The 24310-nt window shown below is 49.1% G+C and overlaps 1 protein-coding gene across 1 annotated transcript in view; it reads left to right on the forward strand.

The window, feature by feature from the left end:
* SLC6A2 (solute carrier family 6 member 2) overlaps positions 1 to 24310 on the forward strand; it is a 44695-nt gene that overhangs the window by 11039 nt on the left and 9346 nt on the right. Inside the window, exons 3-8 of the mRNA XM_046682656.1 lie at positions 1745 to 1982; positions 11638 to 11776; positions 19512 to 19646; positions 21336 to 21439; positions 22559 to 22683; positions 23520 to 23632. Of these exons, the coding sequence (XP_046538612.1) occupies positions 1745 to 1982; positions 11638 to 11776; positions 19512 to 19646; positions 21336 to 21439; positions 22559 to 22683; positions 23520 to 23632 (854 nt within the window). The remainder of the gene's footprint in view (positions 1 to 1744; positions 1983 to 11637; positions 11777 to 19511; positions 19647 to 21335; positions 21440 to 22558; positions 22684 to 23519; positions 23633 to 24310) is intronic.

The following is a 24310-nucleotide window of genomic DNA, read 5'->3' on the forward strand; positions in this document are numbered from 1 at the left end:
TGCGTTGACCATTCAAAGTTACATGGAGAACATTGGGTGTGTCAGGAGCAGCTTTAGCCTAGGAAAGTCTAGAAACCTGGATTCCAGTCCAGGCTCTGTAGCTGAGTGACCAGAGGGAGTCGGTTCCTTTAGGAGAAATATTCACGGAAGTGTCAGAAGTACCCAGCACACACACCACTACTCTTCCCTCTCGTTCCCATGGCAGACATGATAAATTGATCACGGACCTTTTTTGGGTTCAGCTGGAAAGCTGCCTCATAATCCTTAATACAACAGCCACAACTAATTGATCACAGCTGGGATATAAGAGGAAGTCTGCTGGCATTCAGGACTTAGAGCACATCTGGATAAAATGGCCATAGCAACTGCTATTTCTTGGCCCCGATACCACTGTGAGGATGTGGGGTAAGAATTAGTGCTCCCAAGCACTAGAGAGCTGGGCCCAGATGGCACTGAGGGCCAGTGTGACTGCTGTGAGCCTCTTCTCAGCTGGCCCATCTCTTGAGTACCTCCAACATACTCAGTCCTATAATAGATACAGGCTGGGAAAAGAGGCTTATGTGACATGTGTATTAGTTAGGAGGTTTTTTGCTTAATTTCCAGAAATCCCCTCAAAGTGGCTTCAATATAAAAGAAAATTTATTGGCTTATGGTACAGTAAAGTCTAGGAGTTTTTTCTAGCTTCAGGTACAGCTTGATCCAAGTACTTAAATAATGTTATTTGGAATCTCTGTCGATCTCTCTCCATCTCAAGTCTGTTTTCTTCAGTATTAGCATAGTTCTCAGGCATATTCTCTTCAGGTGCTAGCAAAGCTGGGCATCAGCAACAACAAGATTAAATCCTACCAAGTTTAACAATAACAAAACAAAACAAAAACACCTTGTATCATCATAGCTTCATTAAAGGTCCCAAAGAAGACTCTCGTTGGTTTGACTTGAGTCATGTGCTCTTCTGTCAACCAATCACTGTGGTGATGGGGAAGCAGAACTCTGATTGGCCAGGCCTGAGTCACGTGACTACAGCTAGCTCAAGGAAGCGGGGGATTAGCCTCATGCAAACCTCATGTGCTAGGAATGCCTGAGGTAATGCCAGGGAGGCAAAAGCACATCTGCTATAGGAAAAGCCATAGATTTAGCCCTAAAGGGGCTTCTGATACATTCAGGAAGATGAGATTGGTACATGAAGCAGATGGTTGAAAACAGAACCCAGAGAACACACAGGACTGAAGGTCTAAGGAAGGCGTGCTTCCTTGGGGTTCCCCAGAAGCAGGTCCTGAGACAAGGATTCCTGTGTAAGGGTTCCAGTTGTTCTGGGAGGTGATCCCGGGAAGTGCCAGCAGGTGATAGGGGAGGGGAGGCAGCCAATAAGCCAGTTCCACCATGGGCAGGGGGCTCAGTCCCACTGGGAGAGAGTGTTACATGCCTCGGTGTCATCCTGCTCGAGGGGCGAGGAGCTGGGACATTTATGCTCCAGTGGCTGACCGGGCTGATCTTGGGGGCATTAAGGTCCTGGCACCTCTCACCCACCCGATGAGTGAGCGGAAGGGGCTCCAGTGGCAAGAGAGAGCCCTCAGGCAAAGGGGTGGTGGTGTATGGGGACACAGGCAGGGCTCTGACAATCTGCTACAGAAAAAGAGAGGCATAGGGGTTGGGGAGTGCAGTGGTTGGAGCCACCTCCCCGGGAGAGGTGGCTCCCGGGTGGGCCCGGGAAGCCCCTGCCTGACCCCCGCTGCCCCCCACCCAGGAGTTGGCTATGCCGTGATCCTCATCGCCCTCTATGTCGGCTTCTACTACAACGTCATCATCGCCTGGTCACTGTACTACCTCTTCTCCTCCTTCACCTTCAACCTGCCCTGGACCGACTGTGGCCACGCCTGGAACAGCCCCAACTGCACTGACCCCAAGCTCCTCAACGGCTCCGTGCTGGGCAACCACACCAAGTACTCCAAGTACAAGTTCACGCCGGCAGCAGAGTTTTACGAGTAAGTTATTGACCCCTCGTCCTGTTCACCTGGGCGCACCGAGACCTGTGCTGGCAGGACCTGAGCCAAACGCTAAGGAAAACCACAGAGAGCAGGGGAACACACCGGTCATCGTTGGTAATGTGTACCGAGCAGCTACCCCAGGCCCGACCCTGGGCTAGCAGCGGAGGACACAGCTGTGGACCAGGCAGCTGCAGGAGCTTGTGTTCTGGCACAGGGCATGGGGATGGGGAGACAGTACACTAGTAAACAGCTCAGGGAGCAGGAACGTTTGAGACAGTAGACGTGACCTCCAGTAAAAAAACCCCCACATTTTAGAGACTATAAGTGACCTTAAGAAACTAAAACCAGGTATGTGGGAGAAGGTGATTGTGGGGGGAAAGGAATTTAGTGCAGGTGGTTAGGGAGGGCTTCTCTGAGGAGGTGTCAGAAGAACAGATGCAGTCAGCTAGCGGAACATCTAGGGGCTCAGCCAGCATGTGATGGAGCTCAGCTTGCACCCAAGTCGATCTGATCCTGAAGCTGTCGTCTGGCGGAGCCTGTGCCGCTGTCCCTCTGGGGCTTCCACGGGGCAGAGCAGCCAGGGCTTGTGAATGACACTCAAGAAACGGGAGGCAGGCCGGCTCCATGCAGCTCAGGGAAATTAGTTAGACCACGTGTGTGTGAGAGGCACTGACTGGTGGTGGAAGACAGAATGTCTTAAAGAAAAGACAAGTTTTAGGTTGAAGTCATTTTACACTGAGAAAAGTTGCACAAGTGGTCCACAGAGCTCCTGTGTACCCTTCACCAGCTTCCTCTAATGTTGATGCCTCTTCTGACCAAAGAGCGATGATGGAAATCAGAAAATTAACACGCATATGCGACTGACTAACCTACTAAAGACCTTTATTAGATTCGCTAGTTTTCCCACTAATGTCCTTTTCCGGTCCAGGATCCAGCCTAGAGTCCCATTGTGGCACTTAGTTGTCATGTCTCCTTGGTCACCTCCAATCTGTAAGAGTTCTTTGGTCTTTTCTTGAGTGTCATGATCTTGACACTTTTGAAGAGTGCTGGTCAGTTGACCTGTAAAATAGCCCTTAGTGTGGGTTGGTTCGTTCTCTCTTGATTAGACCGAGGTTAGGCATTTTGGCAAGAATATCACAGAGGTGATGTTGTACCCTTCTCAGTGCATCGTGTCGGGGGTGCAGGTGCTGGTCTGTCTTATTATGGGGGATGTTAATCTTGATCACGTCTCAGGTGGTACCTGCCAGCTTCTTCCTGTTCAGAGGACGCCTTATTTCCTTTGTAATTAATAAGCGTCGCCTGGGAGCTACTTTGAGGTTATGTAAATACCTTGTTTCTCATCGTACTTTTACCCACAATTCTTAGCATCCTTCAATGATTCTTGCAGGCAAGGATTATTATGGTAGTGTTTGTCTAATTGTGATTTTCTAATCCCCTCATTCCCTCTGGATTAATTGATTGGAATTCTATAAGGAAGAATTGTCTCTTTTCCTCTATTCAGTCATTCATTCATTTACTCACTCGTTCATTCATTTATATCAGTACGGGCCCATGGATATTTATTTTATTTGTGGTTTTAATCTGTAACCATCATTTATATTGTTGTTGCCTTGATCTCTCTCAATCTCTACTCCATTCTTTTATGTCCTTGAGGTGGGTGATGGTCAACTTGTTTTCGGTCTGCTAATGTAAAATGTCTGCGTGGTGGTCTCTTCAGAATGGAGCATCTGTTATCTTTATTCCTCAGATGAGTCCCATTTTAGCAATGCCAACACAAGTGTTAGCAGATCAACAGAAATTCCGTGTTATAAGCTGTGGGGTGGGACAGGTAAACCCCTCTCAAATCCCAGCCCCCAGGGACACCTGGTCTAGAGTAGGGATTGGCAGACTTTTCCGTAAAAGACCAGATAGGAAATATTTTGGGCTCTGCAGGCTGTCCATATCTCTTGCATATTCTTCTTTGTCTTATTTTAGCATTTAAAAAGATAAAAACCATTCTTAGCTCACAGGACGTAACTAAACAGGCCACAGGCTGGATTTGGCCTGGGGGCCGCGGTTGGCTGACTCCTGGTCTAGAGCGGTGCTGCCCGGTCAAACTTCCTGCGGTAATAGAAACGTTCTATATCTGCACAGTCCAATACAGTGGCCACTTGCCACATGTGGTCATCGAGCGAGTTGAAATGTGTGGCCATTGTGACTGAGGAGCTGAATTTTTAATTTTATTTAATTTTCATTAACTTACCTTTAAAAGCTACATGTAGCCAGTGGCTACCATGCTGGGTAGTGCAGGTCTAGAGCATAAGAAACGACAAATTCATAAGCAACAAAACTTCAAGGTCAGTGTTCTTCAGTCCTATGCATTCCCTAAGCCAAGGACCTGGGACTGAGTCCTGATTATCCTGAGATTGGGGTCACTTAGGACCACTGCCATCCCTGCCATCTCAGTGCAGTGGGGCAAAGGAGATTCAGTTTGGCTAAAAGTGGCCGCTGGAATGTCTGCTGTCTCTTGGGGCTAAGAGCTCGCTAAGGTCCTGGACCTGTGTTCCCTATGGATTCCAGCAGGCACGTGCATGCAAAGTTGTGTGTTTGTAAATTTGTTGGGAGAGGGTCCACAGTTGTCATCAAATTCTAAATACGTTTACAGCCCCCAAAGGCTGGGAAACATGGCTGTTACTTAAAGCCAGCACCTGTTTAAGCAACAGCATCCTCCCCATCTTCCTATCACATGAACGGCTCATCGCTTACCACGTGTGGCAGGCTTTCTGCTAGCTTCTTTGTGTATATTCTGTTGATTGAAGCCTCACACCAGCCCAATGAGCTTTCTTTGAACCCAGGCAGGCTGGCTCCGAAGCCCAAGCTCTTCACCCAGTGATTCTAAATCTTCTTGCACGTCAGAATCACCTGAAAAGCTTTAAAACCCACTGATGCTTGGAGCCTAGGCCCTGAGATTCTGATTTCATTGGTCCAAGCCAGGGCGTGAGGGATTTTTATTGACAGCTCCCCCAGCGATTCTAACATCCAGTCAAGGTTGAAAGCCCCTGTCTTAGGCACTGCTCTCTCCTGTCTCAGACAGAACAAGATTCTCACTGCGGTCAGGCTGACACCTCCACAGTGTCATGTCATGGAAAATCTAGGGCCTTCTCTGCTCTCCTGAGGGGCAGGGCCTCAGAAAATCCCAGAATCTTTGGAGAGCTTGTGGGGAAGATTTTAGACCTTCCTAGTTTATGACTGTGGTTTGGACCTGCAAGCGGGCAAGGAAAGTGGGGCAGAGGGCGCTGCTGATAAGTGTAATTGGTTTCATGCTTTTCCTTTATCGTCTTCTGGTGAAGGAAAAAGCATGATTTTTTTTTTTTTTTTGCTCTTGGCAACCCTTGTCCTTATAAATTAAACTGGAAAATGATAGCCTTGTCTCTAGTCTAGTTATTATTTGATTCCTCCTCTGACGTCTTAATGGCAATAGGTCTGCCCCAGCAGAGACATCCGGCAGGAGGGAGGTGGGTGGGGTTTGGAGACTCCGGGTACTTTAATTACAGCCCGAAACTTCCTCCTGCTCAGCTGTGGGCAGAATGTGGCGGAAGAAGATGACATTCCTATGTGCAGGGCCGCAGGGGATGGGGGAGGTTGTGGAGAGCAGAATCCAGGGCTATTTCGGCAGCTTCCTGCCCTATGGAGACCCCATCTCACCTTTTAAGACCCCCCCCAAGCTTCATAGCTACCATGAGCCGGGCACTAACTGTCTCTTTGTATCTAAGTCCCCTTTAGTCTCCACAGTTGATGTTGGTGGAAATTATTCCCATTTTACAGATGAGAACGTGGAGCCTCAGGTTTTAGATAAGTGGCAGAGCCAGGATCGGAACCCAGGTTCTGACTTGAGGCTCTCACCCCGTACATGGGCCTCTCTCCCGTCTTTCTCCTCCATCCTGTCTGAGTCTCCAATGGGGTGTATTTGGGACGGCAGTACAGGAGTCCCTGAGGGTAGATAGGAGCCTGTCTCTTTCTCACCGGGAGCTGTTTTTGTGAGCTTCTAAGTCGCTAAGCCATGAGCTGCCTCTGGCTTTTTTTTAGTGGCACATCTAAATGTTTCTGCTTTAAAATCATCACCCTATCTCAGTCTGGGCATCCAGCAAGTAGGACCACCAGTGCCTACGCTGAGGAGGGTAGGTAATTTTCTCTCTCTCCTCAGAGCCTGCTGGCCAATGCTGTTGCCATCTTGTACTCATTTAAGCTGATGGATTGAACATATCGTTCGAGGGAACAAATCCTCTATTCTCCCCAGGCTCCGGGCCTGAAGCCAAACAGCCGGCGGCTAAACGAAACTCTGGTGCTCTGTAACTGTGTCTGAAAAAGGACCCCTTGGTGAACATGTGCCAGCGATAGAACCCTTCTACACCCTGCCTATTCCTGGTGGGGAAGAGAACTCCCCCGCACCCCACCTCTGACTCTCTGTGCTTAAATGTCGAGACAAACGGAGCCCATTTGGCCCGTAGACTTCGGAAAGTCTGGACCGTACACTTCACGATGATTCATTTTCATTAAAATGCTGGAAAATGGCAACAAACCCAAGTTACTTGTGCTAACCCCCAAGGCTTGGGCCTGCTCGGGAGAGGAGACTGGATTCACATTCCTTTTCTTGGGAATCAGTTCGGGAGTCCAGCCTTTCCTCTGATGAATGTCTAGACAGCCACTGCGACCCTGCAAGTGGTCTTCACAGGCATATGGGGTCACCTGGTCCCATTATGGGGCATTTCAGCCATCTGATTGGACACTAGAGGCATTTTAGCAAATTTCAAGGAAAGCACAGTTGGTTCAGTGCCTTCTTTTCATAATTTTAATAGTCACTTTGGGCAAAGGGTTGTTGACACCATTCAACACAGGGCCCATAAAGCAATGGGAAGAAGAGGAACTAAGTGTAAGATGGGTTCACTACCTGATTCTGGGTCTCTCTCTTTTTAGATATGCCCACTCTCTCTTCTCTTCTCTTCCCTTCCCTTCTCTCCTCTCCCTTAGGGCATAGGAGAAGGGCCCAGGTCAGTGCATTATCTCTGAGTTGAGACTAGCAGGTGAGAAGAAGTTTGCCAGGCAGACAAGCTGGGCTGGGAAGTGTGCTTCAGGCTGAGGAACAGAAAGTTCCAAGGCCCAGAGCAATGAGAGCTCCGTATGATGGGGGAATGACAAGGGGCTGGCCATTGCTTGGAGCCAAAGGCAGGGCATGCACTTGGCACGGGACGATGGTGAAAGGCCTCGGATGCTGAAAGGCTTATGTTTTTGTCCTCTAGGCCAGCATTTCACAACTTGGACTCTTTTGACATTTTGGGCTGGATGATTCTCTGTTGGGGGAGGGGCCGTCCTGTGCATTTTGGATGTTTAGCTGCGTCCCTGGCCTCTGCCCACTGGATACTAGCAGCACCCCCTCCTCTCCAGATGTGAAGGGACCACACAGGAGACAACCAAAAATGTCTCTAGATGTTGCCAAATGTCTCTGGGGAGGCAGGGGCAAAATTCTTCCCATGAGAACCACTATTTTAGGTTATAAGGAGCGTTTTGGGGGCAGGAGAGTGACAAAGTTAGAAGGGCACTTCAGATGGCTAGTTCTACAGCAGCACAGACGGTGGATTTAGGGGTACTGGAGGCAGAGAGACCAGAGTCAGGGGAAGATGGGGACTTTATTTATAATAGTCCCGGAGGAAGAGAATGTAGGTCTGGCCTGGGACAGGGCCTAGAGGGTGGGGGTTGGGGGAACAGACTAAGAGACTGGATTTGGAGGGACCAGGCACAGGGACTGATTGCAAAGGGAAGCTGGTGCAGGGTGAGTAGTTTAAAGCCACAGCATCCTTCCTGGGGGCTGTGGGGATGGGGACCATCTGGGGAGGGGCATGTGGGCCTTTGTGGGCCTTGATCGCCCACACAGCGCTGCTCATTCATTCACGCATGCTCACTTGCAGAAGCCCATGCCTGTCCACATCCCCCCTCCCCATCTCTCTCTCTACCACACCTGTGCATCTTCTCTCAACTCACCTGTTCTTCTCCAGGTCGGGCGAAGGCACCAGTACCTGCTTGGCAGAACCTGCCTGGCTGACTCCCACTGCCGAGTTTTCTGGGCGCTCCCTAGCTCCCTTGCTGATGCCTGCTGCTCCTGGAAGCGTATCAGTGATGACAGTAGTTACAGTTACCATTTGTTGAGTGTTTCCTGGGTTCTAGGCATTTTTCTCACATTCTATAATTTAATCCTCATGAGAGCCATTTTCCTGAAAAGGAAAAAGTCTCAAGATGGGGAATGTTTGCACCAGCTCTTGTCCCCTTGCCTGGGAACTCCATGTGTCTGGACCCATCACCTGCTTGTCCACAGCCATGTCACGAGCTCTCAGCACACTGCCTGGCTCACAGCAGATGTGCAGAAAGAGTTTGTGGCAACGGTGAAAGGATTCAGGCCACACATCAGCTGGTGGCAGGGCCAGGATGGGAGTTCAGGTCTGTCTGACCCCAGAGCCTGGATAATTTCTGTGCCACATTCTTCTGTTTTCCTTCACATTCTTGCAAATATTAGACATCACTTTTAAATGAATGAACAGATGAGAAATGAATGAAACTATGCAGTGTCAGTGGTGGCCTCCAGACTTTCACCTGTCCAGGGACAAATATAAATTTCTTCCCAAGGATAAGCTAACTAAGTTTCCAGACTTGGGGTTCGTGTTTTCCTCACAAGTCTAGCATCTTCCCCTGTCTTTTGCACTGCTCCCAGCGAGGGCAGCCATCGGCCTCTGATTCTGCGGGCTCATCTAACGACTCAGGCTTCCAAAATATTTCAAGCCCACTTGTTATGAGCCTCTCTGGGATTTTTTTTTTCCCTTAGGCACAGGGAGCCAGTTTTATTTTGCCAGGAAAGTAAAGAGTTTCTGGAAGGCTCAAGTTTGTTCTAAAAGAAACCTGTCCTTTGAGCCGGCCTCTAGTTGGGTGGGTCTTGGCTCTCCAGCTGCCCAGTAGAATCAGCTGGGGAATTGAAAAGACACTGGTGCCCAGGCCCCATGCGTCAAGGGTTCTAACTTAATTCATTGAGGGTGGGGCCCAGATACCAGCAACTTTTAAAAAGATCTCCAGGTGATTCTAATGTGCATGTTGAGAAGTTTCTTCTTATTGATAGGGCTCAAACTTATGTTCTTCCTACCTCATATTTCTCTTTGGGAAGGTGGGTAAGGAGAGAGAGGAGGAAAGGGAGGAGGGAGAGTGGGGAGACAGACAGAGAGACAGACAGACAATTGACTGTCCTCTAGCTTATTCATTGCAGGTGTGTAAAATTTTGCCATCAACATGTCCTTCTTTCGGATTAAAGTACTACTTCAAGGAAGGACAATATATTAAGCTTTTTTTGTCTTTCATACTAGTGTGAATTTATTAATCAGCCACTTTCTGAATGGGCTTCTGGCTGAGAGCAAACCCCTGTAGAAGGAGATACAAGGAGGTTAAGTGTCTCCGTGGGGAAATGGATGATTCCCCTGGGCAGTGTGAAAGAACTGGACAGAAGGGCTAGGAATTTACCATAAGTCAGAGGAGGAGTTGCTAAGAGAAGCAGTGAGAGTGTGTGGGTGACTGACCCTCTTTCCTTCCCAGTTCCCTTTGGGGTGGTCCTGGGTCTGTCTCATTTTTTCTAGAAGATGGATTGTTGGGTTTAGCCAGCAAGAAAGGTTGTGAACACTTGTTCCTGATCCAACCATCTGCTGTGAGCTAACAGGCCTAACCGCCAGGCTGGGCTTAGCCATGGACCCAGGGGTGGTGACTCCACCTCCTCATCCTGAGAGCCTTGTACCCAGTCAGCCTAATGTTGCAGGAGCAGGCTCTGCTTGAGAAATGAGCCAAGAGCCACAGGAACTGAAAGGGTTGAAAGATTCCTATCAAGAGTGATCACACAGGCCTCCCAGAAGAGGTGACATTGGAGCTGGGCCTTGAATGGTGTCAGGAAGTTTGCAGCTGACTGTACCCTCTGAGCATGAGGCTCAGAGGAGGACCAGGCAGAGACCAGTTCTGGGGGTCCTTGCAGTTCCCTTGGCTTTCCCCACACTTGTCACACTTTGTGGTGATTGTGCATTTAATAGAATGTAAGTTTCCCCAAGGCAGGGCACTGTGGGTGGGGAGTTCCCCGCTGTGTGTCTGGGGCCCAGGATGGGCCTCTCCCAGCTGGCACTCAGTGAGCAGCGAATGATATGGGTGCAGAGGAAACACCACCCCAAGCTCTTCCCTCTGCCATCAGAACAGTTCTGATTTCTTTATCCTGCAAGGATGTAGAATTGTGGGGGAACCTCCCTCCATTGGGACCCGGTCTACCATTTTATCGGCTGATCTTATTTCACCTTTGGTTAGATCCTGACCCACTTTGATTAGATTCTAATTAGCAAATGGTCATTTTGTTTGCATGCTACTTACTATTCCTTCATTGCAGATCGTACGGGGGACCTCGATATTCTCAGACCTCACAAATGTTTGTTCTATTTGTTTTTATTGAAGGATAAAATATTATAGACAAGTGATTATCATTAAGTGACAGCTCAATGGGTGTCACACATTGGACACAGCCATGTAACCAGCACCCAGATTAAGAAACAGAACATGGCTGGTCCCTAATGTGTCCCCTCCCAGTCAGTAACTCCACCCCTCACTCCCTAGAGTACATCTTTCCTGACGTCTAACTCCTTAGGTTAGTTGTACTTTATATCAATAGAATCAGACAGAAAGAACTCTTTTACAGAATTATGTGTGAGAGATTCATCCATATAGAGCAGTTGCTGTATAATGTTCTATTTCATAAATATATCATAATTTATCCGTTCTACTGTTGATGAATATTTGAGTGCTTTGCAATTAGGGATTGTTCTGAATAATACTGCTATGAATTTTCTAGAACATGTCTTTTGATGAGCATGTGTACACATTGCTGTTGGGTAAATACCCAGGAGTGGAATTGCTAAAGCACAGGATATGCATACTTTTAGCTTTAGTAGATATTCCAGAATAGGAGAGAAATATTTACTTTTGTCTCCATCTCTAGACCAGGGATTCATAACCTCAGCAATATGGAAATTTTGGACTGGATAATTCTTTGTTGTTAGAGGCCATCCTGTGTATTATAGGATGTTAAGGCTATTCTGTGCATTGTAGGATGTTGCCAGTCTCTATTCTCCAGATGTCCGTAGCACAGCCCCCTCCCCAAGTTGTGACAATCAAGGACACCTCCAGACATTGCCACATGTTCCAATGTCCCCTGGGAGACAAAATTGCCCACCAATCCTGTTGAGAACCACCGCTCTAGGCTGTGAGCTCTATGAGGGCAGGGACCCTCGCTCCGTTATTTACCACCACCTCCCCAGGACCTGGAAGGCAGGTGGCACTCAACAGGTTTTGTTACCTTGAAAATTTTTGTTCCTGTTTAAAAAACAACCTTGAGTGGGGAGTCTCCCGAGCCAATTTGCTGGCCCAGGGTAGGGAAATTCTAGACATAGGCCGTGACTGCACAGAGTAGGCCAGAATGATGCAAGGCAGCGGCTAGGGCAGCCCACAGCTCGTCCCCATTGGTGTGCACTGTTGGGCACTGGCCTGTGGTCAAGGCCGTGGTCATCCTCCCTGACACTGTCTTCCCTGGTCCCTTCCCTTCTCCTCTGGTCAGGCGTGGTGTCCTGCACCTTCACGAGAGCAGTGGGATCCATGACATCGGCCTGCCCCAGTGGCAGCTCCTGCTCTGTCTGATTGTTGTCGTCGTCGTCCTGTTTTTTAGCCTCTGGAAAGGAGTGAAGACATCAGGAAAGGTAATATCTTTGTTTCACTTTCAGTTTGGAGATTGGCCTCAAAAAAACCCCATATATATATTTTTTTCTGGCTATAACCAGGTAGTTGGTGAAAAGAATAAGAGGCCGCGAAAGTAGAAAGCCTGAGTTTGCTCCCCAGCTCTGCCACTGGCATGCTGGGAGGCCTGGACAAATCCCCTCTCGTCCCTAAGCCCAAGGCTCCCAGCAGGAGGGCGAGGGTGTGTGGGTGGATTGGGCCCCTCAGAATTTTCCACCAAAGCTCCAGGAATAGCAGAGGCCCAGGAATGGGTCACCCCAAGGGCCTCAGGAATAAGCTTGAAACAATCTATGAATGTGCATTTGATAAATCTTGAATTCTGGCCTAAAACTTTGTGCAAATGTTGCTCCCTTCTCTGGAATAGAACCATTTGCTTCATTATAAAACCAGTCTTTCCCTCCTCTGAATTTTTGAGTAAAAGAGAATGCTCCAGAAGCTATCTAGATGTATCCCGGGCCTTTGTGCTTTCTCTGACACCGTGCTGAGTGTCCCAAGGGTCTTGGTGTCCTGGAGAAAGGAGCACAGGGTTAGATGACCTAGGGGGGGTCTGCCAGGGTTGGCATTCTGACCTGGGTGACACTGCCCCCTGCAGTCAGCCCCTCAGGAGTGGAGTATGCTCAGATCATGGCTCATGTTGGCTCTAAGGCTGAGGAACGTCATGGGAGCAGCAACCCCATTTGGATCCTATGGGGTCCATGTGGAGCTTGACTGTGTTCAAGAGGCTGTAGTGGGAAATGTTATTTGCAGGGTTTTGGTTAGGCATTGCTGTGTTACAAACCACCCCAAGATGTAGTGATGGAAAGTCACAACCATTTTATCATCTCTCATGATTCTCTGCACCGACTGGGATCAGCCAGGTGGTTCTTCTGCTCCATCTGATATTGCCTGGGCTACATATCTGGGGGTCTAAGATGGTGCATACTCATGGATGGCAGTTGCACTGGCTGGGGGCTCAACTGGAGCTGTCAATCAGAGCGCTTTGGGTTGTTTCCACATAGCCTCTCCATGTGGCTTGGGCTTCTCACAGCGTCGTGGCTGAGTTCCAAGAGCATGTTCCAAGCAGACAAACCACAATGCGCAAGTAGCTCTTCCAGTCTCTGTTGGCATCATGCTTGCTATTGTCCCAGTGGCCAAGATAAGTCTTGTGGTAAAGCCTAGAGTCAGTGTGGGAAGGACTACACACAGATGTGGTTTACTCGAGATCACAAGGCATGAATCAGCTAGGCATGAATTTGTGAGAAGCTTCATTAGGCAACTGATTTTGGAAAGTAGGGTGCATCAGGGTTCTTTCTGGCACTCCTAGACACCATGGTCATACCGTTGAGAGCAAAGCTAATGGCAGGGGCCCAGCAGCCAGAGGGGATGAAATTTGTCAAGAAGAGCTTGAAGTGAAACTTCCTATCAGCATGTTGGGGACACAGTGTCTGCCCCAAAGAAGAACCCAAATTAAATGCAGACCAGGGCTGGGAGGAATTCTAGAATAGAGCGAAACCAGTCTAGGACCACTACGGTATTAGCAGGTGGCACATAGATCTTCAGTGAATATTTATTGAAGGGTCAATGAGGAATGGATGGAAGGTAGGAAGAAAGGAAGAAGGATGAGTGGGTAATTTGGCGAACTTCAATGAGTGTTCTTTTCAATTCAGTTCAAATTATTAAACATTTATGGACTCCTACCATGTGCCAGGCTTGATGCTAATGCTAGTGATGCAAGAATAAATAAGACAGATTCCTCCTTCAATTGCTTATAGTCTTATGTGTATTACACACAGGTTGTGGGTCAACCAATGTCACTAGTTTCTTGAGTCTCCATCCAGACATGTATGTGTATCCCCATTTAAATAAATGCCAATGGTCACAAACTATATACCCTATTATTTATCCTTTTTTTTTTTGAGGAAGATTAACCCTGAGCTAACTACTGCAAGTCCTCCTCTTTTTGCTGAGGAAGACTGGCCCTGAGCTAACATCCATGCCCATCTTCCTTTACTTGATGCATGGGATGCCTACCACAGCATGGCTTTTGCCAAGCGGTGCCATGTCCACACCTGGGATCTGAACCTGCGAACCCCCGGCCGCTGAGAAGCAGAACGTGCGAACTTAACCGCTGCGCCACTGGGCCGGCCCCCAATCTTTTTTTAAACTTAACTTTACCTTGGAGATTTCACATCAGGTAGTCAGGTTGAGCTTTCATAGAAAGACAAACTGTGAGTTTTTAAACTGCTATTAAATCAATTTAGTGCGTTGCCACTATTTTTAAAAATCAAATAGGCTGGATACTAACAGAGTGCATTGCCCTTAGTGATGTAAGAGCTGTCTTGTGGAATTCATGCTTCAGTTATAGCCATCCATATGTTTGTGTATTTTGTCTCGATATATAAGGTTTTTCTTACCATGAGTTGTCATACTCGAAAAGTGTGAGAAGCTGCATTAGTGGAGGAAGCAAGCTCTTTCAACTGGCGGGTCTGCAAAGACTGTGGGGATGGTGGCGTCTGGGCTAGGTCTTGAAGGACAGGCACAGGTAGAGATGGGGCAGAGGGAAGGGATTTTCAGTGGAAGGAACTGCCTGAGCCAAGCCATAGAGGTGCAGAACCCCAGGCTGGCCTTGCCCAGACTTTCTGTACCTTTCCTGGGTATCAAGCAAGAGCAGGGCTCCCCTGGCCTCTGCAGAAGGCAGACCTGCAGAATATATATGAGATTTACTACTGCTACTTGCCTGGGTGTGGGGCCACCACATGCTTCTAATGTTGTAGCCCGAGATTAAGGTCCTCACAGGCATCACCAGAGGAGTAGAGCCTGTCCCAACCAGTTTAGCACTTGGCCAGAGAGTAGCATGAGTTGTCTGCGGGAGGGTTGATGCTAAAGAGAGAGGGACGAGTGGAGCTGAGCATGCTCTGTTCCTCCGTGCAAAGACAGCTTTGGAGGCGTCCTCTCCTCCCCTGGGGAGTGTGATGAGGAATGTTGCTCCAGGGAAGCCCCCCAGGTAGAAACATGTCAACTGAAGCCACAGCCCACATTTCGTACAAGTGCCCCAGCGTTCTGGCAGCTGAGCAGGCAGGGGCCCCCTGGCAGTCTGTGGAGAGGGGCTTTCTAGAATGGGGAGCTTCCCTCAGGACATTCCTGTGCCCTGTCTCTGTTTTTATAAACTGGCTCATGAGAAAACCGAGAGCATGGCTTATTTTTTCCAGACTGCGTCTGGAACAGGATGGGGAGCTTTTCTTTACAGGCTTCCCCAGCCACGGAGCCAGCCTGAAATGAACTGCAAATGTTCGTGCTCCGCATCCAGGCAAGTGAAGGCTCTGTCCTTGGGAAGGTGGCTGACTCCACAGCTGGGATGGTGGTGGGTGGGGTAAACCAGGGAAAGGGGTTATCCGAGACCACACACTCTGTGACCTTGGCCCATTGACCAACTCAGGGTGGAGCATGAAAGTTTGAGTCAGAAATTATCCCCCAGGAGCTAGGCAAGTATGTGCATACCATTGCTTGCCATTCTGGAGTCCCGCTTGCCTCCCCCATCTCAGGAGTCCTTGGCTGAACCAGCACTTAGCAATTACAGGCCCAGGAACTGAGCCTCTAACTGTTGAGCTAGAGGGTACTTAAGGGCCATCTACTGCAACCTGCTTGCACACATGGGGAAACTGAGGCCCAGAGAGGGACAGGGTTTCACAGCAGTCTTCAACATAGCTAGGAGTTAAACCTGAGTCTTAAATATACAGTAGAACGAGTGCTTGGGCACATGGCTTTGTGGTCAGACCACCTGGGTTGGAGTCCAGGCACCATCATTTCCTATGGAGTGACCTCAGGATTAATGACACCCCAAACTTCAGTCTCCTCACCTGTAAAGTGACAACAATTAATGATGGTGCCAGCCTCCAGGGCTGTTGGGTGGGAGGAGCGAGAGATCCTCAGTGCAGGGCTGGCAGATGGAAATTGCTCAATAAATGATCCTCGTCTGTCTCTGTCCCCTTCATCAGCACCCCTGCCAGTGCTCTGTCCCCACCTCGGTGGTTTTCAAACTCTGCCAACTCCCTTTGAGTCTTGGAGGAGGGATGGCCCAGGCTCCCACCTGCTCTGGTTTACATGTTGGACTAAACTTTCAGAGACCTTGGACTCCCCTATGCCTGGAGATGAATCCAAAGAAAAGAACTGGCCAGGGTCGGCCACGGTGGTCTGCCCACTTCACGGCCAGGCTCTGAGCTGTTTGGGGGATGGGAAAAGATTGACCACCTCTTGAATTCTGGCAAAGGTGGTGGGGTTGAGGAGGGAGAAAGCCGGACCAATTCAAAGAAAACCTGAGTTCTAGAATATTTAAATAGAAAGGTCGTTTTGTGACTTTTGAGTTCAAGTCGTAATTCTAGCCAAGTCTTCCCACTAATGTGTTGACACAGGCTGGTTTTGGCTTGCTTTAGTGACTTGATTGGATCCAGTTATAACGAGCAGCATCATTTGCATATGAGTAACAAATGTGCTACAATATTTACAGCTCAGTGTTTTCTTACGTAACGTCAGTGCATGCCCCTCACCCCATAAATCTTAGTATGTCTTCATTATTGGTGCAAACGTCCCTAAAGCCCAGTTCAGAGGATCACAAATTCTAAATCATTAGAGGTTAAATTAATGGGGTTTTGTAGTGATAAAGCATGGGAGTTTAACACCTCCGTGTGTGAGTAGACCTTAGAGGTGACCCCGAGCTGTGATTCTCAACCTTAAATGCATGTAGGAATCACATGGAGGGCTTGTTAAAACTCAGATTCCTGGGTCCCTCCTTGAGAGTCTGATTCCGTGGGGCTCGGAGGAGAATTTGCATTTCTGACAATCTCCTAGGTGATACTGATGCTGCTGGTCCATGGGCCTCACCTTGATCTACGTAATCCTTTGCCTAATGCCTGGATCCCGAGCAAGAGTCACATACCTTCAATGACAGTGACCTCTCCACCTTTCTGGGTAGCTCATTTCTTCTTTAGAGAGCTCTGTTCAATAGAAAGTTTTTCCTTTTATGGAGCCAAGATCTTCCTCATTGTAATTATCGCCATTGGTTTGAGTTTGGCACTCTAGAACCACACAAATTCTAACCCTTATCCATAGAAACGCAAGGTGGATAAGAAGTTGGATTTGAGGTGATAGAAAGCAGTGACCTCCCTTGGTGACTGAGGACACTTGCCAAAACCAATGGGCTGCTCATTGTTGTCGTCATCTTGTGCTCAAAGATGGACTGAGTCTGGCTTCTCATGGCGAGAGATGCATTGCAAGTTGAAATTTATAAAGCAGGTAATCCTGGGGTGGAGATGACAGAACCCAAGTGTCCCTTCTCTTTGCCTAGTGTGCATACAGGGCACATATGACTATGAGCAAGCTGTTGGCTAAGGAACCAGGATCCTCCCTTTTCAGACAAGATCTTAGGCAGCTGAACTCATATCTGCCATCAATTCTGAGAACTTTCAACAAGACTCAGATGGTTTCACTTTGAACACATGTTCATGAACAAAATAAGCTCCCCTTTCTTGATGACTGACTGTAGTCAGTTAGCTCAGCCGTAACCTGATGCAAGCATTGGGGAGATTGAATCCAAATTTAACTCGTGGCCAACACAGGGCTGCCTGCAGACCCTGTGGGAGATTCCTGGGGGTCAGACCTGAGACATTGTTGTTTGATGGGTGGAGTGTGGTGTCACTTAGTCTGCTGGTCTGGGCCATGGGCCTGCAGCTGTTGACAAGAGCTGTAGGGGAACACAGCAGTTAGGACTCAACATAAGCATATGTGAGAGTTCTTCCTTGTGCCTGTCACCAAGGAGTTAGACCCACTTGTCTCAATTTGGGAGAATAAATCCAGGATTAATGTGAGGCCACACAGCTGCAATGGCTTTACTTTCTAAGGCATGTTTTTCTCCTCATTTGTTTTTGGCAATTTGTCCTCCTTGTTCCTGCCCCCCTGAAAGAAAACAGAAGCCTAAGGCCCACATGCACAAAGACCCCACTCTTCCCAATAGAATAAGGGAGTGATGGAAGAACAGCTGGATAACGTGAAACAGAGGAGCCTGGTTCATCTTCTGATTCCCTCAGAAGACATGCCAAATCATTGATGCATTTAATTACTCCTTGACTCATTTGCTCATTCATTCACTCATTCTTTGACTAACTTAGTCATCCACTAACCCTCTGATTTATCACTGACCCATTCATCCTTCTATCCATCCATCCACCTAACCATTCACCTTCCTAACCATCCATCTATCCATTTAACCATCTACTCAACTATATATCCACCCATCCAATTATTCATTCATCCATACATCCATCCATACATCTCTCCATCCATCTATCCATCAAGCCAATCATTCCTCTATGTAACTGTCCAATCATTCATCCACCCATCCAACAAACATTTTTTAAAGCACCCATGTGTGCCATGTGCTGGGGAAACAAGATTGAAAAATGTGGGCATCTCGCTTCTAAGAAGCTCATGGTCTAGTGGGAAGGACAGACAAGGAGGACAAATCCCAGTCCATCAACATAGATATGGGAAACATGTGACTTTATTTTCTGCATCTCAATTTTTGTGTTGAGCCCCTATCTTTCTAGGCTAGCAAAGAACTTTCCCTCAGACATGTTTCAGGTCTTCTGTTTTCTCCCCAGGGATGTGTGAAGGTTTTTGGGGCTGCCAGGGCTTTGGGAGGAGAGGGGCCATCTGGTCCTAAGTTGTGTGTCCTCTGGTGTCTCAGCTGAGTCTTCCTTGGGATTGGCCACCCCAGCCCTGAGTGGATTTTCTGCTGCGGGCACAATCTTCTATCTCCAAGGCTGCCATTGCTTCATCTGCCTATAGTAGGGATTTTTAACCTTGTCTACGTTTACATCAACTAGGGAGGCTTTTAAAACATATTGAAGTTCATGCCCCACCCCAGACCAATTATAGCAGAAACTCCAAGAACGGGATCTGACCTTTGACATTGTTGCCTCTAACTTGCCCCAGAGTATTCTAATGTGTAGTCAAGGGTGAGAAGGAGTAGGGAGGAAGCCCACGCAATCCTCCCCTCTCCTCACCTTTCTTCTCTGTTCCTCCACCTTACATGGGGAGAAGGGGTCTCCTTTTACTCTGGGATCATCTCTTCCCTTATGGGTTTCTGGACAAGACAGTTTATCTTTGTCCCAAATCTGTCCCCACTAAGATGAAGAATGACCAGAGATTCTGCTTTCTGCCTGGCCACATCTCTCCTTGGGCAACTAGCTTAGAAGGATGCTTGAATGAAGGTAAAGCAGAGGGAGAGAGAGAGAGAGAGAAGGAGGAGGGGGGAAGGGAGAGAAGAAGGGAGAGAGGAGGACGGCATAAAGGTGGGTGTGCTCAGTTCTACCTGGGGCAACTTGAAGGGGTCAGGAGAGGCGGCTTTTAAAGGAGGAGGTGTCGGGCTCTATGAGAACCTAGCCTTTGTCCTCGCGCCCTTAGCTCTCATGGCTGTGCTGTGCCCAGGGCGGCTGACTCTCCCACTCAGTTCCGAGCTCTAGGGTGCGGCCTGTGTCTGTTCCCTCTGTCTTGGAGCCTGGCCCGGGGCCTGGCCTAGAGATGGAGCTCATGGCATGTGTACTGTGTGAAGGAGGGTGGGGGGAAGGAGTGACTGGCTCTCTGGGAGAGGACCTGTGCCCCTCCCAGCCCCCCACCAGGCCGGGGGCAGAGTGAGTCTCTCACGGTGAGCTTGTCCACTGCCAGGTCGTGTGGATCACGGCCACACTGCCTTACTTCGTGCTGTTTGTGCTCCTGGTTCACGGTGTCACGCTGCCCGGCGCCTCCAACGGCATCAACGCCTATCTGCACATCGACTTCTACCGCCTGAAAGAGGCCACGGTCAGTGCCTTGTGACCACCCACTGCTGGGCCAGGGTTGGGGAGGGCTCTCAGTGCATGCACTGATAGAAAATTTGGTCCCAGCTCTGCCACAAACTTGTGGCATAGCCTGGCACAGATTCTTCCCTCTCTGGGGTGCAGCTTCTCCATCTGGCTGAGGTCGATTTGATTTGCACCTGATGGCCTCTAAGAGCCCGTCCAGCTCTGAGGGTCTGGGATTCTGTTGTTCCACTTAGTGGCCTTTGCAGACCCCTCTTTTCAAGTAGAGCAATACCCTGTTCTGAGTCCTTACACCTGCCCTGTGTCATGGCCTCCTGGCCCACCCCAGTCACTCAGCCCGATTTCTACTCTCTAGTCCCCATGCCTGGGCTCTGCCACCATCCTTTGATGTTGGCAAGAGGAGAAGCATGAGCCTCAGGAGAGCTGCACCCTGCTGCCTCTCACCTGCAGCCTCCTCCAGCTCACTGTCCTGTCCGGAGACACAGGTTACCTTGAAGGTGGGGCGAATCGGAGTGGAGTCCAGAGCGGTGGGGCAAGATTGGGAGCAGAGACAGTCTTGGAGGTACCCAGTGCCTTGAGAATCTTCAAATCATGGCTGACATTATTTCCAGCCTCCTCCCTGGGGCCTACCCCGGTGACAACACCTCAGTACTTTCCCTCACAATTCCCAAAGGCCTCTTCACACTCTATTTGAACCCACAATAATCCTCGCAGTGTGGGATTAGGAGGGACACATCTCAGTACACACCTACCATAGTTATAATGTTCCAACACACCACAGCCCAGTAACCAAGAGAAAAGCTCATTTCCTTAGTAACAGTCAGAAAGGTAACAGGGCATAAGAACGCGAATCAGCCTTGTGAATTGTGAAACAAATCAGAGTTCTGTTTGTTCTGCAGCTGTTTAAATCTCGTAAGTCTTTCCGACATGTAGAAACTGAGCCTGAGTGCTGTCTTAAGGAGCAGACCTTTCTTCCTCCAACAGATTGCTTCTCTCATTACACCCTTTGCTTTCAAAGTAGGGGAGGCCTAGGATAATGTGACTGGGACATGACAGAAATCTCACAAATCCGAATTGTGGCTCCTAGTCTGGGTGGGCTAGGCATAAGTATCCCCACTATACAGAGGAGGAAACTGAGGTAGAGAGAGATGAAATCGACTGGAGCTAGACCAAGAGGCAGAAGTTGGAGAGGGGCTCAGATCTCCTGCCACGTGCTTTCATCACCCAAAAGATGGAATAAATAAACCCCATTGGCCCCCAAGGACTCACCACTGTCTGTGGGCTGGTAGAAGCTTCTAAGAATCATTACACCTTTCTGAAGATGTCATCTCCGTAACTCGTGAGATGGTCATAACCACTTATCCTCACTCCATCCACGTTCTAGCCTAGAGCTGTTAGTTTATTAACTTTCTTTGAAGATCAGGACATCAAATTGAGCCAGTGAGTTCCTCCAGGGTGAGCTCACTCATGACCACCCAAAGCTGAAAGATGCTGGAGAGACCCCGGCCTCTCCCCACAGCGATTTTGTACAGTCCTCTGGGGTGGAGGAGTTGCATGGCTGCCCTCCTTGGGTTCAGACCTATTTCCTCAGGTCGCAGAGCATCTCGAGGCTTCCCAGCCCTTCTAGAGCATTGAGGCGGTCCTCTTCTCTAGGAAACAGAGGGTGATGGCTTCTGTCTGCCCATTTCAGGTATGGATTGATGCCGCAACTCAGATATTTTTTTCCTTGGGGGCTGGATTTGGAGTCTTGATTGCATTTGCCAGTTACAACAAGTTTGACAACAACTGCTACAGGTAAGACCCTTTTCAGGGCTCTTGAAAGCTCTAAATCCTGGGGATCAACCCTTGCAAAGATGGGAGAGAGGGCTCTGGTCTGGGACAAGACAACTTTCTTCTCGAGTTTCTTCCTCTGTGAAATGAGGCACAGTGGACCATCCTGGGTGTTCTATGAACTGTGACATGGCCTATGGGGGCCCTGATGAACAAATTTCAATTCAGGACAGATGCAAGGTGAGGGCCTGGGAAAGTTGGGGTCACTAGTGCTGAGAGATCTTGGGGATGGGTAGCTGGAACAGAGGGCCACTGTGTGGCTTTCAGAGCAGACAGCACTGCCGGTCTGCCCCATCTGATGCCCAGGCAGGCAAGGATGGAATATCTAGGCTGGTAGTAGGAGAAGTGAGGGCCTGGCAGGTTCAGAGGTAAGATCTCAGAGCACGCTCCAGCCCAGTTCAGTAAGCATTGAATGCTGCCTCCTGGGGGCCCAGTGCTGTGAGGTCTTCAGACATGGGCACAAACTGGATCTGCCTCCATCACTCTCTATTAAAGGCTTGAGACAGAATCACAACCCTTCTGGTACAAGACAGAGGAGGATGAGTGCATACCAGCGGGGCAGGCTCTAGGGAGGCTAAGAAAATGGAATGATCAGCCCTCTGATGGGGGATCAGCAAAAGCATGGAGGTGAATCTGAGGTGAGCCTTGGAGGATGGTTAGGATTGTGACAGGAAGACACGGAGGGCAGCATGCATGGTGGGGAACAACATGAACAAATCCAGGGAGGTGGTGTGTTTGTTGGCCAGCAATTTGACTGGTTTGGTTCGTTCAAAGAGTACATGTTGGGAAGTCATGGAAAATAAACCTGGAAGGAAGGCTGGATCATCTTAGCAAAGCTCTTGAATGCCTGGGTGAGAAGTTGAGAGGTCCTAGGAAGCCATGGAAAGTTTGTTGAAGAAGAAGGCTGGTGACTCGATTCCCCAGCAAGAGTTTGATACCAGGGCACTAGGGTCATTGTGGCAGCAGGGAAACTGAAGAGAGGGATGGCATTTGAAGCTGCGGATCCCATAGATGGTCCAGCGGTCAATGAGCAGGACTGGAGAGAGTCAGGAGACTTGAACCAACAGTGCCTCTCTCCCCCAGGGACGCCCTGCTCACCAGCACCATCAACTGTGTCACCAGCTTCATCTCTGGATTTGCCATCTTCTCCATCCTCGGCTACATGGCCCATGAACACAAGGTCAACATCGAGGATGTTGCCACTGAAGGTGGGTGGGCAGCCAGCCCACTGAGGAGGGGAGGGCTGAGAAATGCACCTCTTTCTTGGTTGTGCAGCTCACCCTTGGCTGTGGGACTGAGAGGGCTTGATATTGAGTTTTCCAAACTGCCCATTGGATGGACTTTCTTTGAAGCTGTCATTGGGAATTCCAGGCAGTCCTGGGCCCTGAGAATGTAACGGAACCTTCCTCTGAGTCACGCCAGCAGAACAGATTTTGGAGCATCCAGTCTGTACCAGCTCCTGTGCTGAGCGCTTGACATACCTTCATTTAGTTTCCATAGTGCTGTAAGGCAAGTGTTAATAGACCCACTGGAAAGATGAGAAAGCTGAGACCTAGGCTATATGCGTTGTCCAGGGTCGCCCAGCTAGTGAGCGATGGTGTCAGCCCTCAAGCCCTGATCAGTTCGACTCTGGATCCTGTGTCCTTCCCCACTGCTTCCCATATTCTTATGGTCACAAAGAAGCTGAGACCTGGGGAGGGGCTGCCTCTAATGGGCTCTGATGACCACAGGCTTTTGAAAGTAAGAAGATCCCACACGGTGTGCAGGAGGTGGGGTTTGTGGCATGTAGCCTACAGCTGTCCAGGCGAGGCTCTGCTCTCTGGCCTGGCTGTTGGAGGTCACCCTCCTTGGTGCATAGGTGAACTGCAAGGTGGAGCTGGCTTCATCTGTCGTCTTCAGACCCTTGGTTTGCTCTGTCCACGCATGGCTGACCAAATATATTGGGGCTGGGCTGGGGCTGATTGGTTTTCAAAATGCTCCCCCACCATCTGCAGCTCAGATCAACAGTCCCAGCCATTCATGAGGTCCTTGATGTTTCTGACAGGAGCTGGCCTGGTCTTCATCCTGTACCCAGAAGCCATTTCCACCCTGTCGGGATCCACATTCTGGGCCATCGTGTTCTTCATCATGCTCCTGGCTCTGGGAATTGACAGCTCCGTGAGTGACCCAGCTCAGAATACTCACCCCCTCGGGCACACACGCCATTGGGCCTGGCCTCCTCCACCACGACATAGACACACACTACTTAACCTAAAGTTCCCACTCCTGACTCAAACTCCTGATTAGTAGGTGTTTCCAGAAGGCCTCATTTAAATGCAAACAAGGAAGTGAATCTTCACTCAAAAAAGCAAGACTTAGACCAAAGCCAAGAACCAAGAGAAACCCCATTGACATCACGGAAATCTACATCAGAAGGGACCTCAGATAAGCCAGCCTAAGGCTTATTCACTTGGGGAAACTGGATTCAGAGAGAGCATGGATAGAATGCTTATTCTCTAACCAAGCACTCTTCCCATTATCTTTCATCATCAACAGCCAACAAAAGTGCTTAAAACCTCATTATTTTTTTAGAAACTAATTTTTTTAAGCCATATGGTCCACCTTTAGTACATCATGCCTGGAAGTTTGCAAGAAGTCTTAGGGTAGGGCTGGCAAGTAGGTTTCCTCTTACTGCCTTTTCTGTTCAATTGTTAGATCTTCCAGGAGCAGTGTGTTGAGAAGGATTCTGAGGCTGCTTCCAGGCTCCTAGGAAGGGTAGAGGAGACACACACGAGGTGGAGAGCAGTGGCATGTGTGCTTCTTGTCTGCCATCCTAGGCTTGGGGTATCGCTTAAG

Source organism: Equus quagga, chromosome 13 (genome assembly GCF_021613505.1).
Source record: "Equus quagga isolate Etosha38 chromosome 13, UCLA_HA_Equagga_1.0, whole genome shotgun sequence".
NCBI lineage: Eukaryota > Metazoa > Chordata > Mammalia > Perissodactyla > Equidae > Equus > Equus quagga.